A 26,778-nucleotide genomic window follows, 5' to 3' on the forward strand; every position below is an offset into this window, starting at 1 on the left:
GCCACAGAATGTGCGCTGAACGGGAGGGTTTGAAGAAAAGACAGAGCCACGGAAGCAGAAGAGGCTGGTGGCAACTGCAGCAAGAGGGGAGGAAAAGGGCAGCCTTGACTTCTGCTGGAAGAGTCTGGTCTGAAAGTTCAAGAAAGAGCAACACTTGAGAGTGCCCTTTTCCTACGTCCAACTGTCCCCTCACTGCTGATGTGAGCAACCAAGCTCTCCCCCTTATTTTGCCATTCACTCTGAAGTGTGCAGTGTCTTCTGTACTTGGGGCCAAGCGTGTCCACTGAAGAGCTCTGCTGTTGCTCCCGGCTTGTGCAAGGGGGCAGCCCTCCCCTGTTGTGGCTTCACAGGCTCTTTCAGCATCCTGGCCTCCAAGCTCAGCAACTCAGCAGGGCCTTCTGGGCGTGGCCCCTGTGGCTGGGGTGGTGGGAGCTGCAGCCCAGCAAGGTTGGGGAGCCCTGGCTGGGAAGAGGAGGAGCCTGCAGTGGCTCAGCTTGGTTTCAGAGGGGTAGCGAGACTCTGGCTGCAAGAACAGTCTTGGGCCACCTTAAAGACTCGCAGCTTTTCTGCGGCAGGATCCTCTGCTGGACTGCAGTTCCCTTTATCTGATGCATGAAGTGCAGAAGGGTGTATATGTGCCCACGGGGGGTTGGGGAAGGACTGTGAACAGTGAGGTCTAATGGGGACAAAACCCAAGTACACCTCCTGTGCTACCTTCTAAAGGCGGGGAGCTGAGTGGCAGAAGGCAACTGAGGAGAAGCCTCCCTCCCATGAAATGGGCTCTAGTCCTCGGAAGCACTTTGCCTCCCATCCCACTACAGCTGGGGTAGGAAGAGACGCTTTACAGGACACCTGGTACGAAGAGGCCGCCACGGAGGAGGGCGCTCACACTGGAATGGCCTTTATTTTATCAAATCTTTAAGAGATGCTCAGAAGACAGCCAGCACAATGCCCGTTCTCCAAGACATAAAAGACAACACTTGAAAAACACCCCGGCCTGAGGGAGAGAAAGGCATCGCAGCAGGACACACCAGTGTGCCCTTCCTAGGAGAAGGAGTGTGTGTAGAAGACATCCACGTTCGCAGTGTAGTCCAGCGGGAGCGCCTGCCCCACACATTTCGCGCCCAAGCTCGCACCCCCCAGTGCAGAAGACTGTTTCAGCTTCAAGAGGCTGAACTTGGAGAAGGTGGTGCTGAGGTCCTCCCTGTGCGCTTGGTCCAGGACCCTGATGAACCCTGGAAGGGAAAGAGAGCCCAGGGAGGCCGGTTACGCTGTCCCCACAGAGAACTAACTGTCAGTGCTGGAGGCCAGGCGGCTCCTGCACTGGTGCTGCCAGCTGGTGGCTGCTATTGCTTGCTGAAGACACACTCGGGCCGAGCCCCTTTGCTGCTGCAGGAAGGATGTGTGCCTTCCTTGGACCCTCGTAGGGATCACCAGGGCAGTGTGTCGTTGGGAGAGAGGCCCTGCAGCCATCGGGCGTGTTCTGCTTTGGCCCAAGGGAGCTCCTCCGCTTGCAGAATAACTCTTCCGTGCTAGACCGTTCAGCTCAAAAAGAGACTGGAGAGTGAAGCGGAACCGGAAGAGCAGCACCACCAGCTGAGGAAGAAGCTGCCCTACTCCGATCTCTCAGCGGGGCTCTGACCCCTTTGCCTGGCATGGGTTGCCCAATATGGGAGTGTCCACTTGGCAAGCAGCCCCAGTGGGCGGGTGGGTGATGTGTGTGTGTGATCCCTTGTGCTAAATATAAAGGAAGGTGTTCTCGATGAGAGGCACATGCCCCCCTCCCCTCGCGTGGCCTGCACACACACACACCCCCAACTCAGCCCAACGGTATAGAGAGGGGAAAGGAGACCAGTGCAGGAGCTGGCTGGCTTGGAAGCACCCGGCAAAGACATCCAGCTTTGCAAAGCAGTTCTGCCACCCTGGCCCCGCCCGCCATGCCCCATGGCTGCTCACCTGGCTTCATCATCTCCCAGCTGTTCCACACCGATCCAACACACACAATGGGCAGCCCCAGCTCCCCTTGGAAGAGGCTCTTGTGGAAGAAGCAAAGTAAGGAAGCCTTTCAGTTTGTTTTTCCTTCAGGGAGCTCAAGATGGCCAAACATGGGCATCCCGCTTCCTAGCACTGACCAGATCTCATCCTGCTTAACTGCAGCAAAGTTTATTGCACCACATGCCTTCAGGCCACAGCTGGGGGCATCTGGTAAGTATTTTGGCAACCAAAGGAATGAGCCCCAAACCAGTAGTGGGTGGAGGAAGAGAGATCTCCATGCATTTAGTTCTCATCCTACAGAGACAAAGTTGACCAGCTGGGCAGGCCAACTGGAGGCCAGAAACTTGGAGAAGGGGAAGAAGAGCAGGACATTTAGTAGCTGGTGTGTTGGAGGCAGAAAGCAATGAGCCTATGCCCCTAACGGGAGCAGCCAATGATTACATCCTACCCAGCAGAACAAACAATTCTACGACATTAAGTCATAAACCAAAAGATCAGAAGCAGCTGTGCACACACACACACAACTTGTCCTCCAAGAATTGGTCTCAGCCCTTTTAAAGCCATCCAAATGGCGGCCATCACCACATCCTGCGGCAGAGAACTCCATAGAGGAGTTATGCGCCATGTGAAAACATACTTCCTTTTGTCGGTCCTAAATTTCCAGGCCATCCGTTTCATGAGATGACCTCTGGTTCTGTGGTGGCATGCTTCTCCCTATCCACTCTCTCCACACCATGCATGATGGTATAAACCCCTATCATCATATAACCCCCTAATCACCTTTTTTTCTAAAATAAAAAGCCTTGCCCTGTGAGGGAGGTACTCTAGCTCTCTGGGAATTTTGGTTGCTCATAGGGATGACGGGTGCCACCTCAGGATGGAGCAGGAATGGCCAAGAAATAAGCCACTTAGCCTCAGATCCATCTCATCGACCTCCCCAGTCCCAGCAACTTCTGGGGACTCAATTTGAGAAGATCTGCATAGACTCAAAGAAAGAACAGACCAGGCAAGGAGAGATGCACAAGCCCACTCCGTGGCCCCCCTCAAGCCTCTCTTAGTCCCAGCACGAGAGCAAGCCAGTCCCACAGGCATTTGTCACCTCTGCCACAGTAACTAGAGTGCTATGCCTTCCAAAGGAGAGGTGTCCCGAGCTGATTCAGTGCAGCCGGCTCTGTGGCCAAGTATTTGTATTTGTATTTTTACATTTTATATCCCGCTCTTCCTCCAAGGAGCCCAAAGCGGTGTACTACATACTTAGGTTTCTCCTCACAACAACCCTGTGAAGTAGGTTAGGCTGAGAGAGAAGTGACTGGCCCAGAGTCACCCAGCTAGTGTCATGGCTGAATGGGGATTCGAACTCGAGTCTCCCCAGTCCTAGTCCAGCACTCTAACCACTACACCACGCTGGCTCTCTTAGTTTTGAATGGTGCATGCATCACAGCCACCTCCAATCCTACCTGCATCTCGCACCCCTGTCACAACCTGTGGTGGTGGCATTGATACACCCATCCCCTGATGAACAGTCTTGTTTCCTGGTGCAACCAGCTCCCAAGATGGGGCTGCAAGTTACCTTATCAATTTTGGGTAGCACAGCTACGATATGTTGCGCCAGGACTTTGCCTGCCTGGTTGAAGACATAGCAGCAGAGTGGATCCCCAGCCTGAGCTCCTGCAAGGGGACGAGAAAAGGGGGAGAGAGGGGCTTAGGGACATAGGAAGCTGCCATATACTCTTGGTCCATCTAGCTTAGTATTGTCTGCACAGACTGGCAGCGGCTTCTCCAAGTTTGCAGGCAGGAGTCTCTCTCAGTCCTCTCTTGGAGATGCTGCCAGGGAGGGAACTGGGAACCTAGATGCTCTTCCCAGAGCGGCTCCCTCCCCTGAGGGGAATATCTTGCAGTGCTCACACTTCTAGTCTCCCATTCATATGCAACCAGGGCAGACCCTGCTTAGCTAAGGGAACAAGTCATGCTTGCTACCACCAGACCAGCTCTCCTCTTTGATTCAGCCAAGCTTCGAAACGCCAAGGAAGGGGTGCTCAAAACCCAGCCACTGAGCCTGCTAGGGCAAACCCTTGCCATGTACTGCCCTCCAGAGTTTGAGAAACCCCATTTGTGCAACCCCAGCACAGGGACTGCAGAAGTCTTGTCAAGCACACCTGTATTTTGTTCAGCCTAGCAACCAGCTGTTGCAGTCCAGACTACAGGACTGGCTATTTTTCCTTTGTCGGTCACAAGGTGGTGCTATTTGATCAGACCTTTTTGCAGCAGCTAAGCAGGTTTGCCTGAAACCTCCAGGAAACAAAGCGCAGCCCATTATGTGTGGAGAAAGCTCTTGGATGCAAACAAAATTTTCCAATCAACCCACATGTCTCCGATTTGATGGGGCGGGTTGGCTGAACTCTCTAATTTTGGATTGCTCAAAGCTGAAAACAATTGGAGAGGGGAGGACTGGGAATAAAGTTCCTTTTAGATTGGAGAATTGAAAAAGCACACACACCCCAGAACTACCTCCCACCCACAAGCACACAGGTTTGCTAAAAAACAAGGTTTCTTGCCCTGCCTTTTAAAAACATTTATATCCCACTATTCCTCCAAGGAGCCGAGTGGTTTACATGGTATTTGTTTATCCTCACAACAACCCTGTGAGGTGGGTTAGGCTGAGAGATACACGACTGGCCCAGAGTCACCCAGTGAGTTTCATGGCTGAAGGGGAATTTGAATTCAGGTCTCCCCAGTCCTAGTCCCACAATCTAACCACTACACCACGCTGGCTTTATTACAGTGCTTTGTAAAACACCCTACCCCAGCTGAAAGGCTGAGGAACTGAGCCTTGTGCATGTGGGAGCTTATTAACAGAAAGAGAAGGACCCTCGCACATCCAAAGGCATTGTATCACCTTCCGCTCAGCTCTGGGGGGCGCCTGCTTCACCTAAGGAGCCCAGCAATGTGTGCAGAGAAGAAGCCAAGCCTTGAGGTCTGGCCTTCTCAGCAGAGAGTCGCTAGTGACCAACAGAACATAGTGATTTTTCACAGCTTCGAATAAAATTCAAATGGATTTAACTCAGAATGGGTGGGAGTAACAGGTGCTTTTTAGATGGATAAGCATTCCAGATCTCTCTTTGAGCAGCAAACTTCAAAGGCTGCAACTTATAAAGACCACAAAAGCAGAATACTCCCACTCCTACTTTGCACGCTCAAAGACTGGGGAAGGTCTTATGGGACTCTTGCCCCTTCAAAAGTACATAGGAAGCTGCCATATACGGAGTCAGACCATTGGTCTACCTAGCTCAGTATTGTCTTCACAGACTGGCAGCGGCTTCTCCAAGGTTGCAGGCAGAAGTCTCTCTCAGCCCTGTCTTGGAGATGCTGCCAGGGAGGGAACTTGGGACCTTCTGCTCTTCCCAGAGTGGCTCCATCCGCTGAGGGGGAATCTCTTACAGCACTCACACTTCTAGTCTCCCATTCATATGCAACCAGGGCAGACCCTGCTTAGCTACAAGGGGACAAGTCATGCTTGCTACCACAAGACCAGCTCTCTACTTCCTGTAAAATACCTCCAGGGCCCACATTTGGCTGCCCAGCTGCAAAAGAAACCATCCTCTGCAAGGTACCTTCAGCCAGCTTCTGGCAAAAGCCTGCAAACTTGGACTTCTCAAAGGTTCTGTAGAGATGTGTCAAGAGCCCCATCCTGTCAGAGACCTGTGGAAAGGGGGGTCAACAAGATAGCAAGCAACTTAGCACTGACGCGATGATTCAGAGCCAGTGTGGCTGGGGGTGATGGGAGTTGTAGTCCCACGCATTCAAAGAGTTCCACATACATTACGGCAGTTCTCCTGCCAACAGCCCTGCACAGCAGAGCGGGATCATCGTCCCCATTTGCACAAGATCCCAGATTGAGAGCCGTTGGCTTCTGCCTGCTCTGCACCGTTGTTTATTTCATTTTATTGAGCATATTTTGTGTACCACCCCAAACTCACAACTCGGGGCAGTTTGCAAAAAAACCCCAACCCAAAACGTATTAAAAACAAAGCTAAAGCAATAAATTAAATTAAAAGCATTTAATTTAAAACAGTGATAGATTACCGAAGTCGGATTAAAGGTGTGTTTGGCTTTGCCCAGTCCTGAAAGAGGCAAAGCGCTCTGGCAGTCCTGCTCAGCGCCCTCGCTGCCTGCAGAGATCCCTCTCTCCAAGCACAGCCTCACCGCCTGGAGAAAGGGGCTTCATGGGAGGAGGTCTTGCACCTCTCAGGCCCCAACGCACGCTGCTGGACCTTTGCCCCAAAGCCTAGGGGCTCTCAGACCTGAGTCCCCAGATGCTGGACTACAAATCCCATCATCCTCTGCCACTACAGCCAACAATGTCTAGGGACTCACGTTTGAGAACCCTGCCCTAGTCCTGCTCTGCTTCCTGGGGGCAGCCCCATTGAAATGATCAGGAGGTATGCAAGAGCATTCATGTCCCTGGCACTCACTCTTCTCCTAGCCAGCTCCAGAGCCGGCTTGCCTTACCCCGGGAGCCACAACAGCCCCAGACAGAGATTGGCACAACAGGCAAGTTCTTGGGTGCAATCAGGAAAGAGGAAGTTACCTGGAAGTAGTCAAACATGGCTTGCTTGACATAGCCGATGTCGTGAGGGGGCACTCTGAGGTTGTCCAAGCCATCAAACACCATCTTCACCGCCTGGTGGGCAATCCAGTAAGCTGGCGGGATAGAAAAATAGGTGGCGAAGCCTGGCGTTACGAGTAGGTCTGATCATCTGCCAGGCTGCACACGTGAGCCCAGCCCAAGAAACCACAACAGCCCATGTGGCGCAACATCTTTGATGCACTTTAACTTTGCTCTGAAGGGCTCATCGTACAGTGGCTTCAGCAGCTGGTGGGCCCACTGGGCGGGCATTCCTAAGATGGGACAAGGATGCTTGGTGGGCATGCCAGCTCAGGCACACAGCCGGCCTTCCTCCTCCTCCCCCCACCCATCTGTGTCACTCTAGGAAGCTGCCCTATAACACCCAGTCAGATCCTTGGTCCATCTAGCCCAGAATTGTTGTCTTGGACTGGAAGCAGCTCTCCCGGGCTGCAGGCAGAGAAAGGTCTTCCCCGTCACCTGCTTCCTGGCCCTTTTAACTGGAAATGCTACCTGGGACTGAATCTGGGACCTCTTGCCTGCAAAGCAGGGACTCTGCCACTGAGTGGCACCCATCTGGGATGTCCAGCACTATCCCAGAATGCATCCTGCTGCAACTGATGCCAACAAGGCAGATCTCCCATTTGCCTATTTCCAGCAACTCAGACTGTTTATAATCATAGTAAAAATAGTAATATTTTTTCCAGCAGAAGTGCACATAAATGCAGTCTGCACAAACAAAAAGCCCAGCCAACCGGCTCACGAGCAAGATCCAAGGCCCACAAGCCCCGCCCCTTACCTGAGCCCTCATCCCCCATCATGTGGCCCCATCCCCCGCAGCTGATCTGGGAGCCATCCGGATTGATCAGCTTGCAGTTGGAGCCAGTTCCAGAGATGAGCACCACTCCGCCTGGATGGAGAAGACAGAAGGCCCATTCACACATTAGGTGTAATACTCAGACTACAAGTGTACAGTGTACACAGGGACAGTCATTCATACGTTATGCTGAATGCAAGTAGAGAAGTACACTTCCTATTACTACCATACATTTGAAGGGCCTGGATCCAGACTCACTTTGAAAATGAACACAGCTACAGCCATTCACACAAACACATGCACGAGTATACAGACATCTGTACACTTGTACAGTATAATGTCTGAATTGGGCTATAGCAGTCAAGAAGCAGCAGGCTCAAGGCCAGGTATACCCCTGGGCAAAGGGTTCCAGTAGACTAGTAGCCTATTCAGCAGTCCTCTTCTCCAAAGAGATGGAATCCACGGCTTAGAGAGACCTTCCTGCTCCCCAGGACCTACGGCTCTTGAGCATCCCTCCCAGCCTCCCTTCTCATGCCCTTTGGATTTCCCTGGGCTCTTTGCCTTTGGGAATCTGAAGCAGAGGGTGCCCCTCCTCACCCCGGCTCGTTCCCTTCTGTTCAGTCCCTCCAGGCCCAGGGCAAGCAGAAGGACCAGCCAAGAGTCTCAGAAAGCTCAGGTCATTTTTCTGCCCCCTTGAGAGGAAGGCAGACACCGCCTCTTGCCAACGGGATGGAGGGGAGGAGCTCAAAACGCCACCTCTGAGACAGGGCTGGCCCTCGTAGCACCAGGACGTGGGAAGGGTTTGCCAAGGGGATGAAACCTCTTCCGAAAGAGCTTGCCGAGGCGGCAGCACTGAGCCACAGACACAGTGGGGGACACATTGTGTGCCCGAGCAGAGTTGCGTCTTGGGCTTGCACACTCTCCGCCACCCCTGACTTTTCTATGCAAAGGCGGGCGCTCAAGTGCTTCCACTTGTGGTTCAGAAGAAAGAACCCTTTCTTCTAAACAGAAAGTGGAAGCTTTACAATCCCCTCCCCGATATGCAAAGGTGGAGGAGAGAGGCAGACCGGAGAGCACGCGACTCTGAGGTTCTAACCATGGTTTAGTCTTGCATCCACACACGGCCTGTTGTGTCAAACAATGGCTCTAGGCCAGATTTATTTGCAAGAGGGCAAAAGGATTCTCCTTCCATATATACACAAGGGACCTGCTAACATAAATGCCTGGCAACTTAGGCTTGCTGTTGGTCTTGTCAAACTATATAGGTTCCCCTGCCCCATCCCCATTATTTTAATATTTGCTCTGGAGTAAGAGTCTAGATCACCAAGATCTGTACGTGCGAGACAATATTTTTGGAGGCATGCACAATGCTGTGCCTTAAGACTGAGTCACGAAATTTAATCTAAGCATTCTTTGCTTGGTGGGCTAACAAGAGAACTGAACCGATTAAGAAATGTTGCTGGACCCAAACTGACAGGTCAGCAAGACTGTGCATCCAAGATGCCCAAGAGCTCAGGTTTAGCAAAGTCATGGCGGAGAGGCAGAGGTTTTACAAAGAAAAGCTTGACCCAAGTCTGAGATCCCCTGGCTTAAGCAGTCTTGTACAATACTTAACTTGGGGGTTGCAAGATCACCTTTTGGAAGGTTTGCATTAAAAGCCAACAGGTACCATTTAAAGACCTTTGGCAAAGATGAAGCTGAAGAAAAACCGAGTCAGGGGCTGTCAGGTTTCAAAGCAGAAGCAAGGAGGCCGTTCTTAACCCAGTCTTCTTACCATGGTCAGTAGCAGTGGCCATGGCACCGATGGCATCTGTGGTGATGTAGTAATTCTCACTCAGGTAGGGGAAGCGGGTCTTCATCTCCTCAATCAGCTTCTTGATGGCTTCTTTCTGCTCCCCTCCACTCAGAGAGAGGCCCTACAGCAACAGGGCCCAGCGGTGAACATCCCGTGCCTGACCCTACCACCCACCTCCAACATCAGTGCTGGGCATCAAGGCAGAAGACCAAGGAACCATCATCCATGGCGTGGAGCAGGGGTTCTGAAACTCTAGCCTTTGGCCAATGTGGCTGGGGATGATGGGGCTTGTAGTCCAACAACATCTGGGCATCCAAGGTTCGGAAGCCCTGGCAGGGAGAGGACCTACAGCTAAGAGGAAATCACTTGAGAAGCGTGTTCAGGGCATTTGCCATGCAAAAATATCACACACCCTTCAGACTAAGAGGAGTCCTGCCAGCAGCAACTGGACTTGGCCACAGAGATATTGCCTCTCCCTGCAACAAGCTCTGCACCTCTTGCTCCATCACCTACACCAGATTTGGTTTCTGACCTTCAATGAGTCAGGAGCCCCTTTCCACTCCCATTGCTCTGCCATGGAACTCCTGAGCTTTGGAGGAGTTCTGGGGAGTACCCTAGGGTGGATGCCACTGAGTTCAGGTGGCCAGGCCTTCTGGGCCTTTCTAGGAGAAGTCCAAGGCTCCCCTGTGGCAGCATATTGCAGGGGATGATGGGACAATGGTGGGGAAACTATCTTTCTTGGAAACTTGGCCAGCATCACTATAATGGCCAGTCTCCCCTCTCTCTAAAGCAGGCGTCCCCAAACTGCGGCCCTTCAGATGTTGCTGAACTACAACCCCCAGCATACCCAGCCACAATAAATTGTGGCTCAGGATGCTGGGAGTTGTAGTTCAGCAACATCTGGAGGGCCACAGTTTGGGGAAGCCTGCTCTAAAGAGTTAACTGGAAGTGAACACTTGTCTTGACTGACAGGTTAGTGATCTACAGAGATCACCCAATCAATCCACTGGGGGTGGGTGCGACCTAGAGAGCTGTTCCTGGGAATTCTGGGAACAAGAAAGAAAGTTCTGTGTTGGAGGAGCAAAGGGACATGTGGCAATTGAGTCTGCAGCAACAGGATGACTGCGGCTCTTGGAAGATAGAACTGCAGGGGTTTGATTCTCAACAGCAGTTTGGTGAATTCAAGGAAAGGAAGCCTGGGAGTTTTTGGAAGATTAATTTAGGGAAAGGTTTGTTTAGTCAGACTTTGCATTAGGAACTTATATTTCTTTGTGTGTGTGCTTTATATATCCCTGATACTGTTTTAGTATTGTTTACCTGCAACATAATTAGAATAAGAAATACTAGCCTACGCCCAACCCTATCTAGGGCATTGCAAAAAACTATAAATATTTAAGCATGCCTAAGATAACCTATTTTTGCAACTAACTAAGTATTTTTGAGTGTATCTAAGAAAGCTAGAAGCCTCAGATTGGAGCAGTCTGTAGTAATTGAATAAAACTGGTTTTTTGTCCTTTTCTTTTTACAAGCCTCTCAGAGTTGGTTTTTAATTCAGGAAAAGGTGGGGGCAGAAAAGGAGATTTTTCTGGTGTAAAAGCTTCCTCAAGCACTCTATTGGTTTTCTCAACACGTGTAAGCCTACACGTGGAAGGTTTTTGTATTTATCCAATAGCAAAATAAAGAGTTTTCCCTAGGATCCCACCCCAAGCCCAGGGAGGTTCAAGCTATGTCAATAAGAGGGGTGGTGGTGACAGCATTTTAATTCTACCAGAAATATAGATTAGTTTAGGAGAAGCCTAGCCATGCAGCTCACCAGGGGTGATTAAGAATCCCCCCGCCTCCTCACACGAGCTGCTCTAAGACAAAGGTTTTAATTCCCTATAATCACAGACTCCCTCACTGAGGAACCCATGATGAGCCTCTGTCTAAGGAACCATGGAGCAGAAGCTGGACATCTCTGTCCTACAGCATGGGTTCCATGTGGACAAGGTTCCATGGGTTCCATCTTGGCCAAAGACCCTCTCGCCATCTGGACCCAACCAAATTTCAGGGGGCTCGAAAGACACGGATGACTTCAAAGAGGGCAAAAATGCCTCCTTGGAGGAGGGAGCTCACCAGGAGGGAGCTCACCAGGAGGAGATACTCACCAGGGACCGAAGAGGGACCTGTGGATCAGCACCCGCCTTCCCTTTGGCTTCACTGACCATGGCACTGATCCTTTCCAGACATTTGTCTGAGCCAACCAGCTATGCACCAAGAGGAAGTAACCAAGTGGAAATGACATTTCAGTTATTATTGCACAGCCATACACGTGCATACACCGCGCGCGCGCGCGCACACACACACACACACACACTTGTTTATTTATATACTCCTACAAACACATATACACACCACAAATAAAGTTCATCCTCAACCCCAAGTTTCTGCATTACCATTTTCCCTCAATGTGGTTGATACTCCCTATAGTATAGAGACTTGGAGGAAAAGCAAGGAGAAAGGACAATGCATTCCACACCTCCCCTCACCCCAGAGAAAGACTCCTGTCCTGCCTGCAACCTTGGAGAAGCTGCTGCCGGTCTGTGTAGACAATACTGAGCTAGATGGACCAAGGGTCTGACTCAGTCTATGGCAGCTGCCTTTGTTCCTATGATGCTCAGCCCCTTCCAGCTCAAGGACTCTACAAGTCAGCCACGTCAGCATCCAAAAAGGCAGCTGCAGCAAAGAGGGAGACACACCCAGCCAAAGGTGGCCCAGCATGAGACAAGGCAACCTTCTGCAAATCAAGCATGGCTCTTTCTATACATATTGGGGAGCAGCTCTGTGGTAAAACATGTGCTTTGCATGCAGGCTTGATCCCCAGCATCCCTGGGTAAGCCTTGGAAAGACTCTGCTCTTAAAGGCCTGGAGAGCGGCTGCCAGTCAGAGTAAACAATACTGAGCTAGTGGGACCAATGGTCAGACTCAGTAGGAGGGTGCTGAGTGTGTTCACATTGGCAGATCTCTCTAGAATAAACATTAATCTTGGTTGTTTAAGTGGTTGTGATGCTTATGCTCTTCTCTGTAAATACTTTAGGTTTTCATTTCACACACAAACACCCCTTTCCCACACACATCATGACTCAGACACACACCAGCTGTCTTTTTTAACACACGTGGGTAGGGTGGGAAGCAGCTCCTTACCCAGTGGTTGGTGCAGGGTCCCTCTGTCTCGGCCAGGATCTTGCCATCTTCCGATATTAGCACCACCTTTGAGTGAGTCCCCCCACTATGGAAGGAACACAAGGCCACAAGTGAGCCAACCTAGAACTGACATGCTTCCGCTTCTAGCCCTTCCCATCCCTGCAGCTTAGGGAAGACTGATTGATCTAAATCTACCACATTTGAAATCTCTAAACACATCAGAACGTAAGACAAAACATACACTAAAAGTCCATACCCATCCCAAAGAAGAAAAGCAAGGAAGCCCAGGTTCAGCCTCTGGCAAGTCTCCAGTGGCAGGGAGTCCCACAGTTGCAGGACCTCCAAGAACACCAGTTTACATACACTTGCTCTCAGGACAAGACTATTTTAAATCCACAAAGTGTTCAACATCTTGAGCTCATAAACCCCTCTGAGTAAGGGGTTTATGAGCTCAAGATAGTGAGCACTTTGTGGATTCAAAACACTCCCTCCATTTGTGCCTTGATGTCAGAAGGAGAATTATCCCTTTGCAAGAGCTCTACAGCACAGTCCAAGGCTCAGCACTGTGAGAAACAGGGATTTGGGCCACAGTGGGGAACAGGATGTTGGGCTAGATGGGCCTTGGGGCTGACCCAGCAAGGCTCTTCTTGGGGAGGAGAACCGTCTTGTGGTAGCAAGCATGAATTATTCCTCTTACTAAGCAGGGTCCATCCTGGTTGCATTTGAATGGGAGACTATGGGTGCGTGCCGTTTCACTTTGGGGGTGAGCAACCGCTCAGTGGAAGAGCATGCAGAAGGTCTCAGGTTTAAGCCCTGGCAGTATCTCCAAGACAGGGCTGAGGGAGACGCCTGCCTGCAACCTTGGAGAAGCCGCTGCCAGTCTGGGTAGACAATACTGTGCTAGGTAGACCAATGGTCTGACTCAGTATATGGCAGCTTCCTATGTTCCTAAAGGAAACTTGTTGAGGCCTTGCATACTCTGGTCTCTTTCAGGAAAGGTGTCCTCCCTCTCCACCCTTCCTTTCTGCTAACTTTTGACAGGCAGCTGATTCTCCACCAGTAAACAATCCAATTGACCTCCAGGCGTTCCAAGGAGGAGGTGGTCTTCTGTGGCTGCCTGGTGAAGCAAGACTCAACGCCCCCCACCCCTTCCTCCTGCCGGGCCTCTTTCATACCCACTAATTGCAAAGAGAGAACCAAGTGGAAAATAGGACAGCTCAGGATAATCTGAGGCACGTGTGGGTTTGCGTGCTTTCAAAGAAGACGGGGCTGTGCAAGCAATGGCAGAGCCTGCCTAAAATGTCGTTGTTGTTGTTGTTATTATTGCATTTTATATCCTGCTCTTCCTCCAAGGAGTGCAGAGCGGTGAACTACTACTACTTCTCCCCACAACAACCCTGTGAAGTAGGTTAGGCTGAGAGAGAAGTGATTGGCCCAGAGTCACCCAGCGAGTTTCATGGCTGAATGGGGATTTGAACTCGGGTCTTCCTGGTCCTAGTCCAGCACTCTAACCATTAATGCACATTTAAATGAAGGTTAATGCACATTTAAACCACAAGCGGCCTGCTGCATCTTGCTTGGGTGGCTCCCACCCGCTCACAATATCACCTTCACACTGCCGGAGCATGGTGCTGCTGTTACCATGGCAACACAAGGCTCCAGGCCAAAGGAAACCCCTCAGCTGGACAAAGCCAGGCCTCAGCCCTGCATCCAAGCAGGGATGCTGCTGCTGCTCATCTAAAACCCATCCTGTTGAGCAGCAGCAGCAGACTAACGCTTCAGACAGGAGTTGCCAACCTGAGGTCGTCCTCCCTAGATGTTGTTGGGACCACGACTCCCATGATCCTCCCCAGCCCCAATAGCCAAAGGCTCCAGCCAGCAGAATGCGGAGTGTGTCCTTTTTCTGGAAGAATGTCCAGCAGTCTGCTTCCGTTCAAAGTGCACAGAAAGAGGAATAAGCCAGCCAAGTGGGAGACATACCAGAAGAGTGACCCCACATGGCCAAGTCAGAGCACCGAGGGCAAACCTCAACCTTCATCCTTCGCCACCCACCAGAAACACACAGCACCCATGAGCTGAAGGGGGGGGGGTGTTATTGTAGGCCACCTAGAGAGGGCATGACGGAGGTAAGATCTGAACTGGGGGCTTCCTGATGTGCAGCAGCTCAGTCTCAGCCATTAGGCTGTATCAGCTTTGTATCAGATAGCAGAAAGCCAGGGTGTGTGTGTGTGAGAGAGTGAGAGTTTTTAGATACCAAAAGTTCTAAACCAGAAAATCCTCAAGCTCAAAGGAAGCATTGCTGCACCTAAAAGAAATATGTCCAGTTCCTTGCTAACATTATCATGCCCTTATAGAAAACTATGGTGCGGCCACACCTGGAGTACTACGTACAGTTCTGGTCCCCACATCTAAAGAAGGACATTGTAGAACTGGAGAAGGTGCAGAAGAGGGCAACCAAGATGATCAGGGGCCTGGAGCACCTTCCTTGGGAGGCAAGACTACAATACCTGGGACTATTTAGTTTAGAAAACAGATGACGGCAGGGAGACATGATCGAGGTCTATAAAATCATGCATGGGGTGGAGAAAGTGAAGAGAGAGAAATTATTCTCCCTTTCCCATCACACTACAACCAGGGGTCATCCCATGAAACTGATCGCGAGGAAATCTAGGACCAACCAACGGAAGAACTTCTTCACACAACACATAATCAACTTGTGGAATTCTCTGCCACAAGATGTGGTGACAGCTCTGGATGGCTTTAAGAGGGGCTTGGATAATTTGGAGAGGAGAGGTCTATCATCGGCTACTAGTCGGAGGGCTATAGGCCACCTCCAGCCTCAAAGGCAGGATGCCTCTGAGTACCAGTTGCAGGGGAGTAACAGCAGGAGAGAGGGCATGCCCACAACTCCTGCCTCTGTGGGATTCCAGCGGCATCGGGTGGGCCACTGTGTGAAAAAGAATACTGGACTAGACAGGCCTTGGACCTGATCCAACAGGGCTGTTCTTATGTTCACAGTTGTGGCTGAGGCACACTTCCATCAGAACTGTCCTGCCCATCGTCAGCTGAGGAGGTTCCAGTGGACGAGTAATGCACACTAAATCCTTTCACTCTCTTGGATCCTTTCTGTAACTTCCCAGTTTCCCTGGTATTAAAAAGTGAGCAAAATATTGGTCCCTGTGACCAGCAAAAGCAACATGTGACAAAAGGAACCAATTCTGGGGCACCTGGTCCAGTTCTCCGTCAATCTAGCTAAAAACAGACACTCGACAAAAGCAAGCACTGGGTCCAAAACAGGACAACACACACTTCTGGGAGGCCTGTGAGCTGCATTTTAGCTCTTTTCAGTTGAAAAGAGTCACACATGTGTTGCAAGATGCTCAATTTCCAGTCTTCTCCCCCAAACAAGTCCCTAATTTATTGTATTTATTTATTTATTTAGCATATTTCTATACCGCCCAAAACACAAGTTCTCTGGGTGGTTTTATTCTTATGGTTGTGCACAAAATGGTAAGAATATAAACTTGATGGATTCATTTCCCTCTGCTCTGGTGACCTTGGAACAAACAGGACCTCTGTTGAGCCTTGATGGGTCTCAGCTCTGATAAAAACCACCAGAACATCTGACAAAGTGCAGCCTCGTGCTAGATTTTGGCAAAATGGCACCCACTGAAGTGTAGCTCGTTAAGATCTGTGTGGCAGATTATGTGGGCTCTTTATGTAAACAAAATATGTAAATCCATTAAAAAATCCTCCAGCTCATTAGCTGTGCATTCAACCAACCACCAATTAATGTAGCACGCGCCCTTCCACCCCTCCCGAAGGTCAGCAGGAGCGGAGCCAAGAAGTATTAAGGAAACCTCAGCAGAGCCACTGTTTGTATCAGCAACAGATCTGGCAGGTTCCAGGTTTTTCCAGCTGCTGCATTTCCTCCCAGGATTATAACACAGCTCCGCTTCCAAGACGCACCTGCATTACTGCAACCTGGGAATTTCCGGTTTTTTTAATGGCTTACTCCAGTCCTCTTTAATATGGAAGGGTTAGCTGGTCCAAGTATTTCAAGAAGGCAGACTCCAAAACTATAACACAAGGATCTCAGGCAGCTACCAGCCTGGGAAACAGGGGTGTAACTATAATAGGGCAAGGGGAGACAGTTGTCTGGGGGCCCACTGCCTTGGGGGGGCCCCAGGGGCAAGTCACATGGCAGACTCCCCCAGCCATGCACCCGCCCGGGCTTCCTTCAGTTGTATTCATCCTCCGAAATGGATGTGAGTGTTAAGCCCTGGAGCTACCAGAACAGCATGTCTTTCTCGAGTACCATTCAATGACTTGCATCGTCCACAATTTACAAAATCTTTAAAAAAAATAATTTAGGATGATGTTCTATTGTGGCACATAGGATAGATGTATGGATAGATAGATAGACAGACAGATATTTTACTATGCTTTTTGTTACTTCATGAGCTGAGCTTCAGTGGGGGGGGGGGCATTTTAAAATCTTGTCTCTGGGCCCACTCCAACCTTGCTACGCCCCTGCTGGGAAAGATCCAGAGAGCGAGCTGCTGCCGGTCAGAGCAGGCGGCGCTAGCCTGCACAGGCCCATGGCCCACCTGACCCAACAGGAGGCGGGTTCCTACGTTCGCATCACAGGTGTTAACGGAGTTGGACTCACTGGGGGCAGGAGAGTAGTAGCAAATCGGGGGCGGGGGGCATGGAACGCAAGGAGGCGGGGCGCGGGGAGGCTCGTCCCGAGAGGGCAAAAGTGGAGAAGGGCGCACACACACACCCATCGCGGAGCAGGAGCGGTTGGGACACGCCCCGCAATGCGGCGAGGAAAAGGGAAGCAGAAGTCCCCCCCTTGCTTCCTCCCAACGGGAGTTAGCGGGGGCCCCCCACATCCCGTGCCCAGAGGACCCACACGCCGCCTGGCAACGGGAAGGTGAAGAGGAGGTAGCGGGGGACCTGCTGCAGCTGCAGCTGCGGCCAGCCCGGCTCACTCACCCCTCCACGCCGCCATAGATCGCAGCAGCCATGAAGCCACCAGGCAGGCGCGCGCGCCGGAGGGGCAGCCCGGGAGACGCCCCGCCCCGCCGCTTGCGTCAGCGCTCGCAGAGGCCGCCCCTTCCCGGCGGGGAATTCCCTCCTGCTGCTGCTGCTGCTTTGGCTTCTGGCGGGGGCGGGGCGTCCAGGCACAGCAGGGCGCAGGGCTGGGCTCGCGCGTGCGCACCTGGGCATTTTAGCAGCCTGCACTAAAAGCCGCCAGGGCAGTTGCGACGCGCTATTGGGTACGCCAGAACATGCTCAGGGAAAGCGGGGGGCGGGGGGGGGGGACGGACCCTCCTTTGCTCTGGGGTAGTTTTTAAAAAGAAGGCATTCTGAATAAGATGCTTCCCACTGAGCTGCACACACCACATTTTGCTTGGACAGTCCTGCCACGTAAATTATCTGAATCACTGCAGTGGGCCCGGGCCGGGTCTGCCCCCCCCACCCCCCACTCAGCCTGTCCCGCCGGGGGTGCCACGCTGCTGGCCTCCCTGCACCGGAAGCCGAAGATGGCCCAGCACTCGCCACCCGCGGATCTCCTGGGACTTTTGCACACAGCAGGCTGTGCAGGGAGGCTTCATTCATTCGTTCATTAGATTTCTATACCGCCCTTCCAAAAATGGCTCGGGGTGGTTTACATTAAAACAAAACCATCAAAATCAATTATGATTATGAACAGTTAACAGTTAAAAACAGAGACTATAAAACACCATAAAGCAATTAACAATTAAAACATTCAACACAATTTTAAAACCCTGGGAAACCAGGTTACAGCAAATTAAAAACATTTACAGCTTTATAAAAACCCTGGAAGGCCAGGCCAAACAGTTAGGTCTGAGGGCTCTCCAGAAAGCCAACAATGACTCCAAGCTACGGGTTCCTGCCGGGAGTGCATGCCACAGTCCAGGAGCGGCTACAGAGAAGGCCCGCCTCTGAGTCGCCCCCAGACGTACCAGCAGAGGTGGACCCCCTCAGATGACTTCAACGTGCAACAGAGATCATGCAGAAGATCTGCAAACTCAGAGTTGTCCCAAAAAACTGACGCAAAGAGTAGATTTTTTTACCCCAGATAAAAATCAGGCTGCACTCTAATGCGCAGTGAAGAACCCGAATTGTGTGTGAACTGCTCACCGATAACTCGCAGGGACTCTGGGGTAAATCTGGCCGATACGGGGACGCACCCCGCTCCATTCCGGAGGAGATGGAGGTTAAAGGTTAAAGGCTTCTTTAAAAGCCCCCTGTGAAAAATGTCCTGCCTGCAAAAAGGGCCCCTCCCCTTGGAAGCGGGTGAGCCCCGGCAGTCTTCCCTGGGGAAGGTGCAGGCAGGAAGCTGCCTTCTCCCCAGGCACACCCTTGGCATCCCGGCCCAGCGTGGCCTGCTCTGGCTGGCAGCAGCTCCTCCTCAGGGTCTCTGACAGAGAAGGGCCTTTCTTTCCCAGCCCTCCCTGGAGATGCTGCCAGGCCAGGGCCCAAGTCTGGGGCCATCCTCTGGAGGCGACGCAGCAGCCCTGCTGCCTCACCAATCATTCCTCCTTGGTGGTTCCTTCCTCCTCCTCCCCCCCTCCTTCCCCTTTTGGTGTTCAGCTCATTAGATTTGAGAGTTGGGTAAGATTCACTTCCCCACTTAGCTGTGATTGGATGTACTTGTACATGTTTGCTTGGAGTCATAAATTCTCCATTTCTGTTTTTTTTTAAAGATGCATGTGGTTAACTTTGAGGCCTCTCGGATAAAGCAGGAGGGGCTGTGTGTTAAATAACAAGACATAAATGTCCAACCTTGCAAAGCTGCTGTGAGGAGGAAGCACATGGCACAGCATTGTACAAGTAACCAGAAGTAAGAAACTGCTCAGTATGATCAATACAATGCTTTGGGTTTCTCATCCATCAGCATTGCAGAGATAAGAAGGAGCTCTCTAGGCTGGAGACAGGCAATACTTCCTAGGTGCTCTGACTCTGAGAAAGCCTTGCTTCCCAAATGCACATGTTTATTTTGTTCCCTTATTGCCACAGGTTAAAAAGGGGTTACATTTTTAAAAAATTCTCAGTCTAATAGTATGTCAAAACCTGCAAACTCCGGCAAAAGAGAGAAAAGGGTGCACACACATAGCAATGGCTCCTTTCTCTCTCTTCCTTTGGACAACCTGGAGCAGTTTTGCAGGGCCAACATCCGAGGGCGCCAGAGATTAGTGAATGAAACTGTGAATTGGTTGGCTTGGGTTATTCGGCTCTTTCAAAGGTTTCTGTCTTCCCAGGTGCAGTCAGAAGAGACAGACTGCCAAGATCCTGGCATGGTGCTGACTGGGCCATTCATTAATTTGAGACATTCCTGCCCCCCAAAGTGGATTTATCAGCCACAGATAGACTAGTTCCCTAGATCAAATCAGGAAACCTTCCAGGGAGTTAAGCAATAAATTAGAAAAGCAAGCAACAAGGCAAGCCAGGCACAGACCTTGCACAAATTGCACAGCGCCCCAGCCTCAGTCCCAAAGTACTTTGGACATCATCCCATTGTCCGAGCACAGGAGGGTCTCTCTTGCCCTAGGAAGGATCTCCATCCTCAGGCCTTTCTTCAAGAAGTTCATTATGAATCAGATCTGTCAGCCCAGCCAACAAACCAACCTCCTTTCTCACCAATCCCTGGCACCTTCGTACCAAATTCCTCCCTCCTTTGCTCCTTCTGCCATGGTCCATTTCTCTCTTCCTACTCTTAAAATAACCAAGACCTCAGGGATGCTGCAACATATTCTTTGCTTTTTTGGCTCAACACCCTTTCCCATTTAAAATACTAATAATTATGTAGTATGGCTGGGAGAGGCCTCTGCCTAATTTAATATCATTGTTGAAAGCTAAATAAATCTCCTTGTATAGAGGCAGTATACCTTGGAAAGCCAGAAGCTAGGAACAGACACCAGGGAGGGCTATTACTTTTGTGCCCAGCTTTTAAGTTCCACAGAAGCAACTGGCTAGCACTGTAGGAAACTGAGTGTTGGGTCACAAGGACTGTTCATCTGTGCCAACAGTTTTCTTGTTATGATTACTTAAAAAAAAAAAAAAAGTCGAGCTAGAGTTTTGCCTGCATCACACCCCTCTAATGTGGGTGTGCTCCCCCCTTAATTCCAGACCTGGGGGAGGGGAATAGCCACAGTGAGGGGAGAGGAAAGCACTTTGCACATCCAGATCAGATGTAACATATCAACATATGTTACAAGATGTAACATATCTTTACATAGCACGTTCATGAGAACAAGTCCACGGGATTGTTGTTCTCCAGGGCTTAACATGTTCACCCACCCCCGTCTCCGATGCAGGAAAACGAAAGCAACTCTTGCAGAGGAGGAAGTGACCACGGTACTCTTAGCTCAATTAAGATTGCTCTTGGCTCAAATTACAGTGATAGCAATTAAAACAATTTGGCTCCTGTGATGCCCCACTTCTCCCACCCCACGGCCCCATATTTATTTCCTCCAAGAGTCCTGTTTGCGGCTGCCAATCCTACGTGGGATAAGGATTGCTGGAGAGTTTTCTCTTGCAACTGTGGAGTTTGCAAATAGCTACTAACGATGCAGGAGGGGGAGAGCGGCTCAAGCGGTGGCATGTGGAGACGAGGATGAATTGGCCCACCCTCACAACCCTAACCCTAACCCTTACCCTGCTTGCTCTGGAGCTTCTCCTCCCTGTCTCCTCCAGGTCCTTCGTTCAAGGGGATTTTTTTGGTGGCAATGCCACTGGCTGGGTCAGCTGACCTCGCCACTGCCTAGCTTCCCATGCACAGAACACATAATCAACTTGTGGAATTCTCTGCCACAAGATGTGGTGACAGCCAACAACCTGGATGGCTTGAAGAGGGGTTTGGATAACTTCATGGAGGAGAGGTCTATCATCAGCTACTAGTCAGAGGGCTATAGGCCAGCTCCAGCCTCAGAGGCAGGAGGCCTCTGAGTACCACTTGCAGGGGAGTAACAGCAGGAGGGAGGGCATGCCCTCAACTCCTGCCTGTGGCTTCCTGCAGCATCTGGTGGGCCACTGCGTGAAACAAGATGCTGGACTAGATGGGCCTTGGGCTTGATGCAGCAGGACTGTTCTTATGGGAGGGTGTTCCAGAGCTGATGCCTCATAGGGTTGTCATATTCTGGCTTTCCAAATCCAGGTACCTAATTTGCATAATTGGCTCGAAAATAATTTTGCATATGCAAATTAGCAGTTGCACTTTCCAATTGAATTGTATTTGCTCTGGATATCTACCTACAATAGTTGGGGGTGATATCTTTGCCTGACCATTTTCCTTCACCTATTAACAGCTGTAATAGAACACCAAAAAATGCACAGCTTTTTAATTAAGGCTGCAATTCTGAACACTCTTATTTTAGAGAAAATGTGACTGAAACCAACAGTGCTTACTTCTAAGTAAGCATGCATTGAACGTAAAGCCAAGAAAGTCCTTAAATATTACAATACACAGCCTGGTGGGCAGGTAGTGATTCACCTCAAAAGCAAGCTATTCTCTCCACTGCCTGGAAGAGATCCCCCTGCTGATAACAAACAAGGCAACATCCTCAGGGGATGACGGTACTTGTGAAAGTGAACCCCTCCCACCTTGCTTCCTGTGCTCTTCCTCTCTTAATCCCAGTCCGTCCAGCAGTTGAGCAGAAGAGTGACTGCATGTTTTGCTCCATAACTCCACTTCTACAAGGGCTAGAGCTTAGCTTTCTTTTTTCTTTTAAATGAAAGCTGAAATCATTTAAAATGGTGGGCTAAGCAATCCAGGTGAGATGCTTGAAATCAATTCCCAGGGGCACAGCAACTTTAATCCATCAGTCTCCAAGGGCGGGGCCATTCTAGGAGGCCCCCCCCCATCCCTGCAGAGGCCCGATACTGCTGGAAGCCCAAACTTATATCCAGATCTCTCTTGTGGGTCGAGGCCTCACCGCAGTGGTCACGCCTCCCCCCTCCTCCCCCCTCGCTCTCCAGATGTGGCATTTAGACAGCACAAGAGATGTGACACTCCATACTTTCCCAGTAGGTGTTGCTAGGCCACACAGAAAGGATGCTAGCGCCAAGCCTGATGGTTGCTAGGCAGCAGAAGGGCTGCAGGCTGCCAGTCCCTGGATTTACTTGTCCTGATTTATTCCAATAAATGTCAACATTAAACATGGCACATATCTATATGCCGCCATTCACTGCAATATGAAATCAATTTACAACAAATCAAATCAAATCAATTTTTTTAAAAAAAATCAAACAAGGAAACAAGAGAGAGAGCCAGCGTGGTGTAGTGGTTAGAGTGCTGGACTAGGACCGGGGAGACCCGAGTTCAAATCCCCATTCAGCCATGATCCTTGCTGGGTGACTCTGGGCCAGTCACTTCTCTCTCAGCCTAACCTTCTTCACAGGGTTGTTGTGAAAGAGAAACTCAAGTATGTAGTACACCGCTCTGGGCTCCTTGGAGGAAGAGCGGGATATAAATGTAATAATAATAATAATAATAATAATAATAATAATAATAATAATAATATAACAACAACAAGCTAAACTGTGGATCAAAAACTCTATCAAGCAAGGAAAAGCAGCAGTTTGTCCTAACAAGCCAAGGAAGTGCCGAAAGAGGCACAGGTATCTTGGGTTCCCAGCAGTCTGATTTCTCCCATCCCACCCTCCCTGCCCCTGTTATTGAGAGCCATGCTGCCTGCAGACTGGCCATTCACCAGGTAGAGCTCTGCAGGCTTAGCCTGCACAGCTGACCTGATGAGTGGCCAGGCCAGCCTGCAGGCTGCATGGCTCTTGTTACTGCAGGGAAGGGCTGGGCTGGGAGAAGCAGGCATAATCAGGCCTCTGGGAACCAGAGATTGGTGCTCCCCTGGCTTGTGAGGATGAGCCGCTGGCAAGGAATACAGCCGCCAGTGTCCGAAGGCTAATTGAAAGAGGAACACTTTTGCTTGCCTTCAGGAAGAAAGCAGGACGGATCTCATTTGAGAGAAAGTCCAAAGCGTCAGGGCTGCGACAAAGAAGGCCATGCTCCTGGTGCAGGTGAATCCTCTGCTGTCTGTGACACATTCCAGTTAGGAAGGTTAGGGACTTAGAAGGTGAGTGTTAGAGAGGTTGCTTCTGCGTCAGTCATGCCCTTTTTTGGGAAAAGAATTTGAAATTCTTCTCAAATTTGACTGAATTAGAAACTTAGCAGTTATGGGATAAGGGGACAGGTTCATGTGTGGATTGGTAACTGGTTGAAGGACAGGTATAAATGGACCTCATCTAAATGGAGGGAAGTGAGAGTAGAGTACAGATCTCCCCCAGAGATCTGTGCTGGGACCAGTGCTTTTTAATGTGTTCATAAATGATCTAGAAGTTGAGGTAAGCAGCGAGGTGGCCAGATTTGCAGATGACACCCAACTATGTAGGGTAGTGAAATTCACAACAGATTGTGAAGAGCTCCAAAAGGATCTCTCCAAATGGGGAGCAGGCAACAAAATGGCAAATGAAGTTCAATGTGAACAAATGTAAAGTGATGCATATTGGGGTAAAAAAAATCCAGCTTCACATATACACTGATGGGGTCTGAGCTGTCAGTGACTGACCAGGACACTTTCCAGATTAGACCCTGCAACAGGGTCACGACATATCTCTGAAGTGTGCTTCCACACTTCCTGTGTTGTGACACCACAGTCTCTATGCTGACAGCAGGGTGCTGTTCACATTTCCAGCTCCTTGTTTCGGATTTGATCACTGAGATTTATTGCTATAATATTGTATGCCCGCCGTAAAAAGGTTGCTTTTAGTTTTTGCGAGACTGCTCCCCCTACTCTCTGCTTTGCTATTTACGTTTTGAATGTGATTTGCCCAAACAAAAATATTTTGTCGCTGTTGAGCAGGTAATCTGGACAGCGCCCAGGAGAAAGATCTTGGGGTCGTGATGGACAGCTCATTAAAAGTGTCGACACAATGTGCAGAAGCTATGGAAAAGGCTAATTCCATGCTTGGAATCATTAGGAAGGGGACTGCAAATCAAACTGCTAATATTATGATGCCCTTATACAAAACGATGGTATGGCCACACTTGGAGTACTGAGTACAGTTCTGGTCACCATAACTCAAAAAGGACATTATAGAACTGGAGAAGGTGCAGAAGAGGGCAACCAAGATGACCAGGGGCCTGGAGCACCTTCCATATGAGACAAGGCTACAACACCGACCTGGGGGCTATTTAGTTTAGAAAAAAATATGACTGAGGGGAGACATTATAGAGGTCTATAAAATCATGCATGGAGTGGAGAAAGTGGACAGAGAGAATTTTTTTCTCCCTCTCTTATAATACTACTAGAACCAGGGGTCATCTGATGAAACCGATTGCCAAGAAATGTAGAACCAATAAAAGGAAGTACTTTTTCACATAATGCATAATCAACTTGAGGAATTCTCTGCCACAAGATGTGGTGACAGCCAACAACCTGGATGGCTTTAAGAGGGGTTTAGATGAATCCATGAAGGACAGGTCTATCAATGGCTACTAGTCTGGTGGCTGTGGGCCACCTCCAGCCTCAGAGGCAAGATGCCTCTGAATACTAGTTGCAGGGGAGCAACAGCATGCCCTCACCACTTGCCTGTGGGCTTCCAGAGGCATCTGGTGGGCCACTGTGTGAAGCAGGATGCTGGACTAGATGGGCCTGATTCCACGGGGATTTTCATACATGGTTTATTCCAATCTCATGCAAATTCCAATGAGAGATAAGGAGCTCTCCATAAGATGTTCAAGTATGTTGGGTAAGTTCTTATCACCATCTGCTGACAATCCATTTAAAAGCTGCGTCTTTTCCAAGTTAGAATCAGAATATTATTGAAAAGGCAGCCCACCACATTGAACAACAGCATTAGACTCCTTGTGCTTGTCTTGAAAGCCCTGCATGCCCCGTCCACATCTCTCCACCCTCATACACATCCCTGTGTGTGACCTTCAGTCCTTCAGCTCCACCTCCCCAGAGCTTTCCAGATCAGACCCTGCAACGGGGTCGGGACGTATCTCGGAAGGGTGCTTCCACACTTCCTGTGTTGTGACACCGCAGTCCCTACACGGACAGCAGGGTGCCGTTCACATTTCCAATGGCTTGTTTTGCATTTAATCGCTGTGATATATTATTATTTACTAGTATTTTTAAGCCCGTTATAACAACGGGCGCTAGCCTTTTTACCCCCCTTTATGTGTTCTTCATCTTTTTTTTCTGTGTGTGTGTGTGTGTGTGTGTGTGTGTGTGTTTGTTTGTCTCTCCTGTCCCACCCTCCCTCCTGCCCCACACTCTGGCCTCTCTTCCTCCCCCTCCCACCCCGCTCACACCCTCCCCTTCCTGTCAGCCTCCTGCCCCAGTCCCTCCTGCCACCCTACTCCCTCTTGCCCTTCCCTTCCCCCTCCCTCTGCCTAACTCCCTCTTGCCCTTTCCCCTCCTCCTGCCCCACTCCCTCTTGCCCTCCCCCCTCCCCCCTGACCCACTCCCTCTTGCCCCACTCCCTCTTGCCCTTCCTCTTCCCCCCTGCCCCACTCCCTCTTGCCCTCTCCCCTCCCCATGCCCCACTCCCTCTTGCCCCTCCACCCTGACCCACTCCCTCTTGGCCCTCCCTCTTCCCCCCTGCCCCACTCGTTCTTGCCCTCCTCCCTGCCCCATTCCCTCTTGCCCTCCCCCCTCCAACCCTCCCTCTTGCCCTCCCCCCTCCCCCACTTGCCCTCCCCCCTTCCCCCTCTCCCCTGCCCAGAAGAGTCTTGCGCTCCCCCCCCCCCCAACCTGGCAACTTTACTCACTGTTTTGAACGCGACGGAGAAAGGAGCTCGCAAGCAGAGCTCATTTCTCGGGCAAGCCTCTTCCCGGACTGTTGCATTGGGCGTAAAGGACGCCCAGTGGCAGTCTGGGCAGTGTCTTTGCCGAGAGAGGAGCTCTTTTTGTGAGCTCCTTTTTCCTCGGTTGTCGGGGTTGGTTCTTCTTTGGGTAAGGAGGTCTCGGGCAGCTGGGTGGGTGGTTGGCGGCGGCCGCCGCAGAGGCATTTTCCTGGGCCATGTTGGCCCTTGTTCATGTGTGGGGGAGCGGGGAAGGCGGGATCGGGCTACTGGGAGGGCGGTTGGCGGCGGCCGCCGCGGTGGCATTTTCCTGGGCCATGTTGGCCCTTGTTCAGGGGGGGGGTGCGGGGATGTCGGGCTCTAGTGTGGGGAAGTCGGGCCCCAAAGTTTTCCCCCTGGCCGGCTTTAGCGGCGACGCCAGGCCTCGGCGGCGGCTCCGCCACCACCTCGGCCAGCTTCCCCCGCCGCCTCTTTCCCCTCCGCCTCTTTCCTATCTTCGCGGCGGC

General features: G+C 50.8%; 1 protein-coding gene across 5 annotated transcripts; it reads right to left on the reverse strand.

The window, feature by feature from the left end:
- Positions 1-850: 850 nt before the first annotated feature.
- On the reverse strand, positions 851-26,258 carry NAGK (N-acetylglucosamine kinase). Of its 5 annotated transcripts, none has more exons than XM_053254895.1 (10): positions 26,240-26,258; positions 12,415-12,499; positions 11,379-11,477; positions 9,211-9,352; positions 7,419-7,529; positions 6,584-6,696; positions 5,550-5,694; positions 3,566-3,663; positions 1,957-2,035; positions 851-1,235 (listed from the first exon to the last, which is right to left on the reverse strand). In XM_053254895.1, exons 3-10 carry the CDS (start codon positions 11,436-11,438, stop codon positions 1,045-1,047), a joined length of 939 nt encoding a protein of 312 aa, XP_053110870.1. In that variant the 5' UTR covers positions 11,439-11,477; positions 12,415-12,499; positions 26,240-26,258; the 3' UTR covers positions 851-1,044. The 5 variants fall into 5 exon arrangements, with proteins under 5 accessions (XP_053110870.1, XP_053110871.1, XP_053110872.1 ...); XM_053254896.1 differs by lacking the exon at positions 26,240-26,258 and adding an exon at positions 17,416-17,575; XM_053254897.1 differs by lacking the exon at positions 26,240-26,258 and adding an exon at positions 17,416-17,571 and having other exon boundaries at positions 5,607-5,694.
- Between the last annotated feature and the right edge of the window lie 520 nt (positions 26,259-26,778).

The sequence above is a fragment of the Hemicordylus capensis genome, chromosome 5 (genome assembly GCF_027244095.1).
Source record: "Hemicordylus capensis ecotype Gifberg chromosome 5, rHemCap1.1.pri, whole genome shotgun sequence".
Taxonomy (NCBI): Eukaryota; Metazoa; Chordata; class Lepidosauria; order Squamata; family Cordylidae; genus Hemicordylus; species Hemicordylus capensis.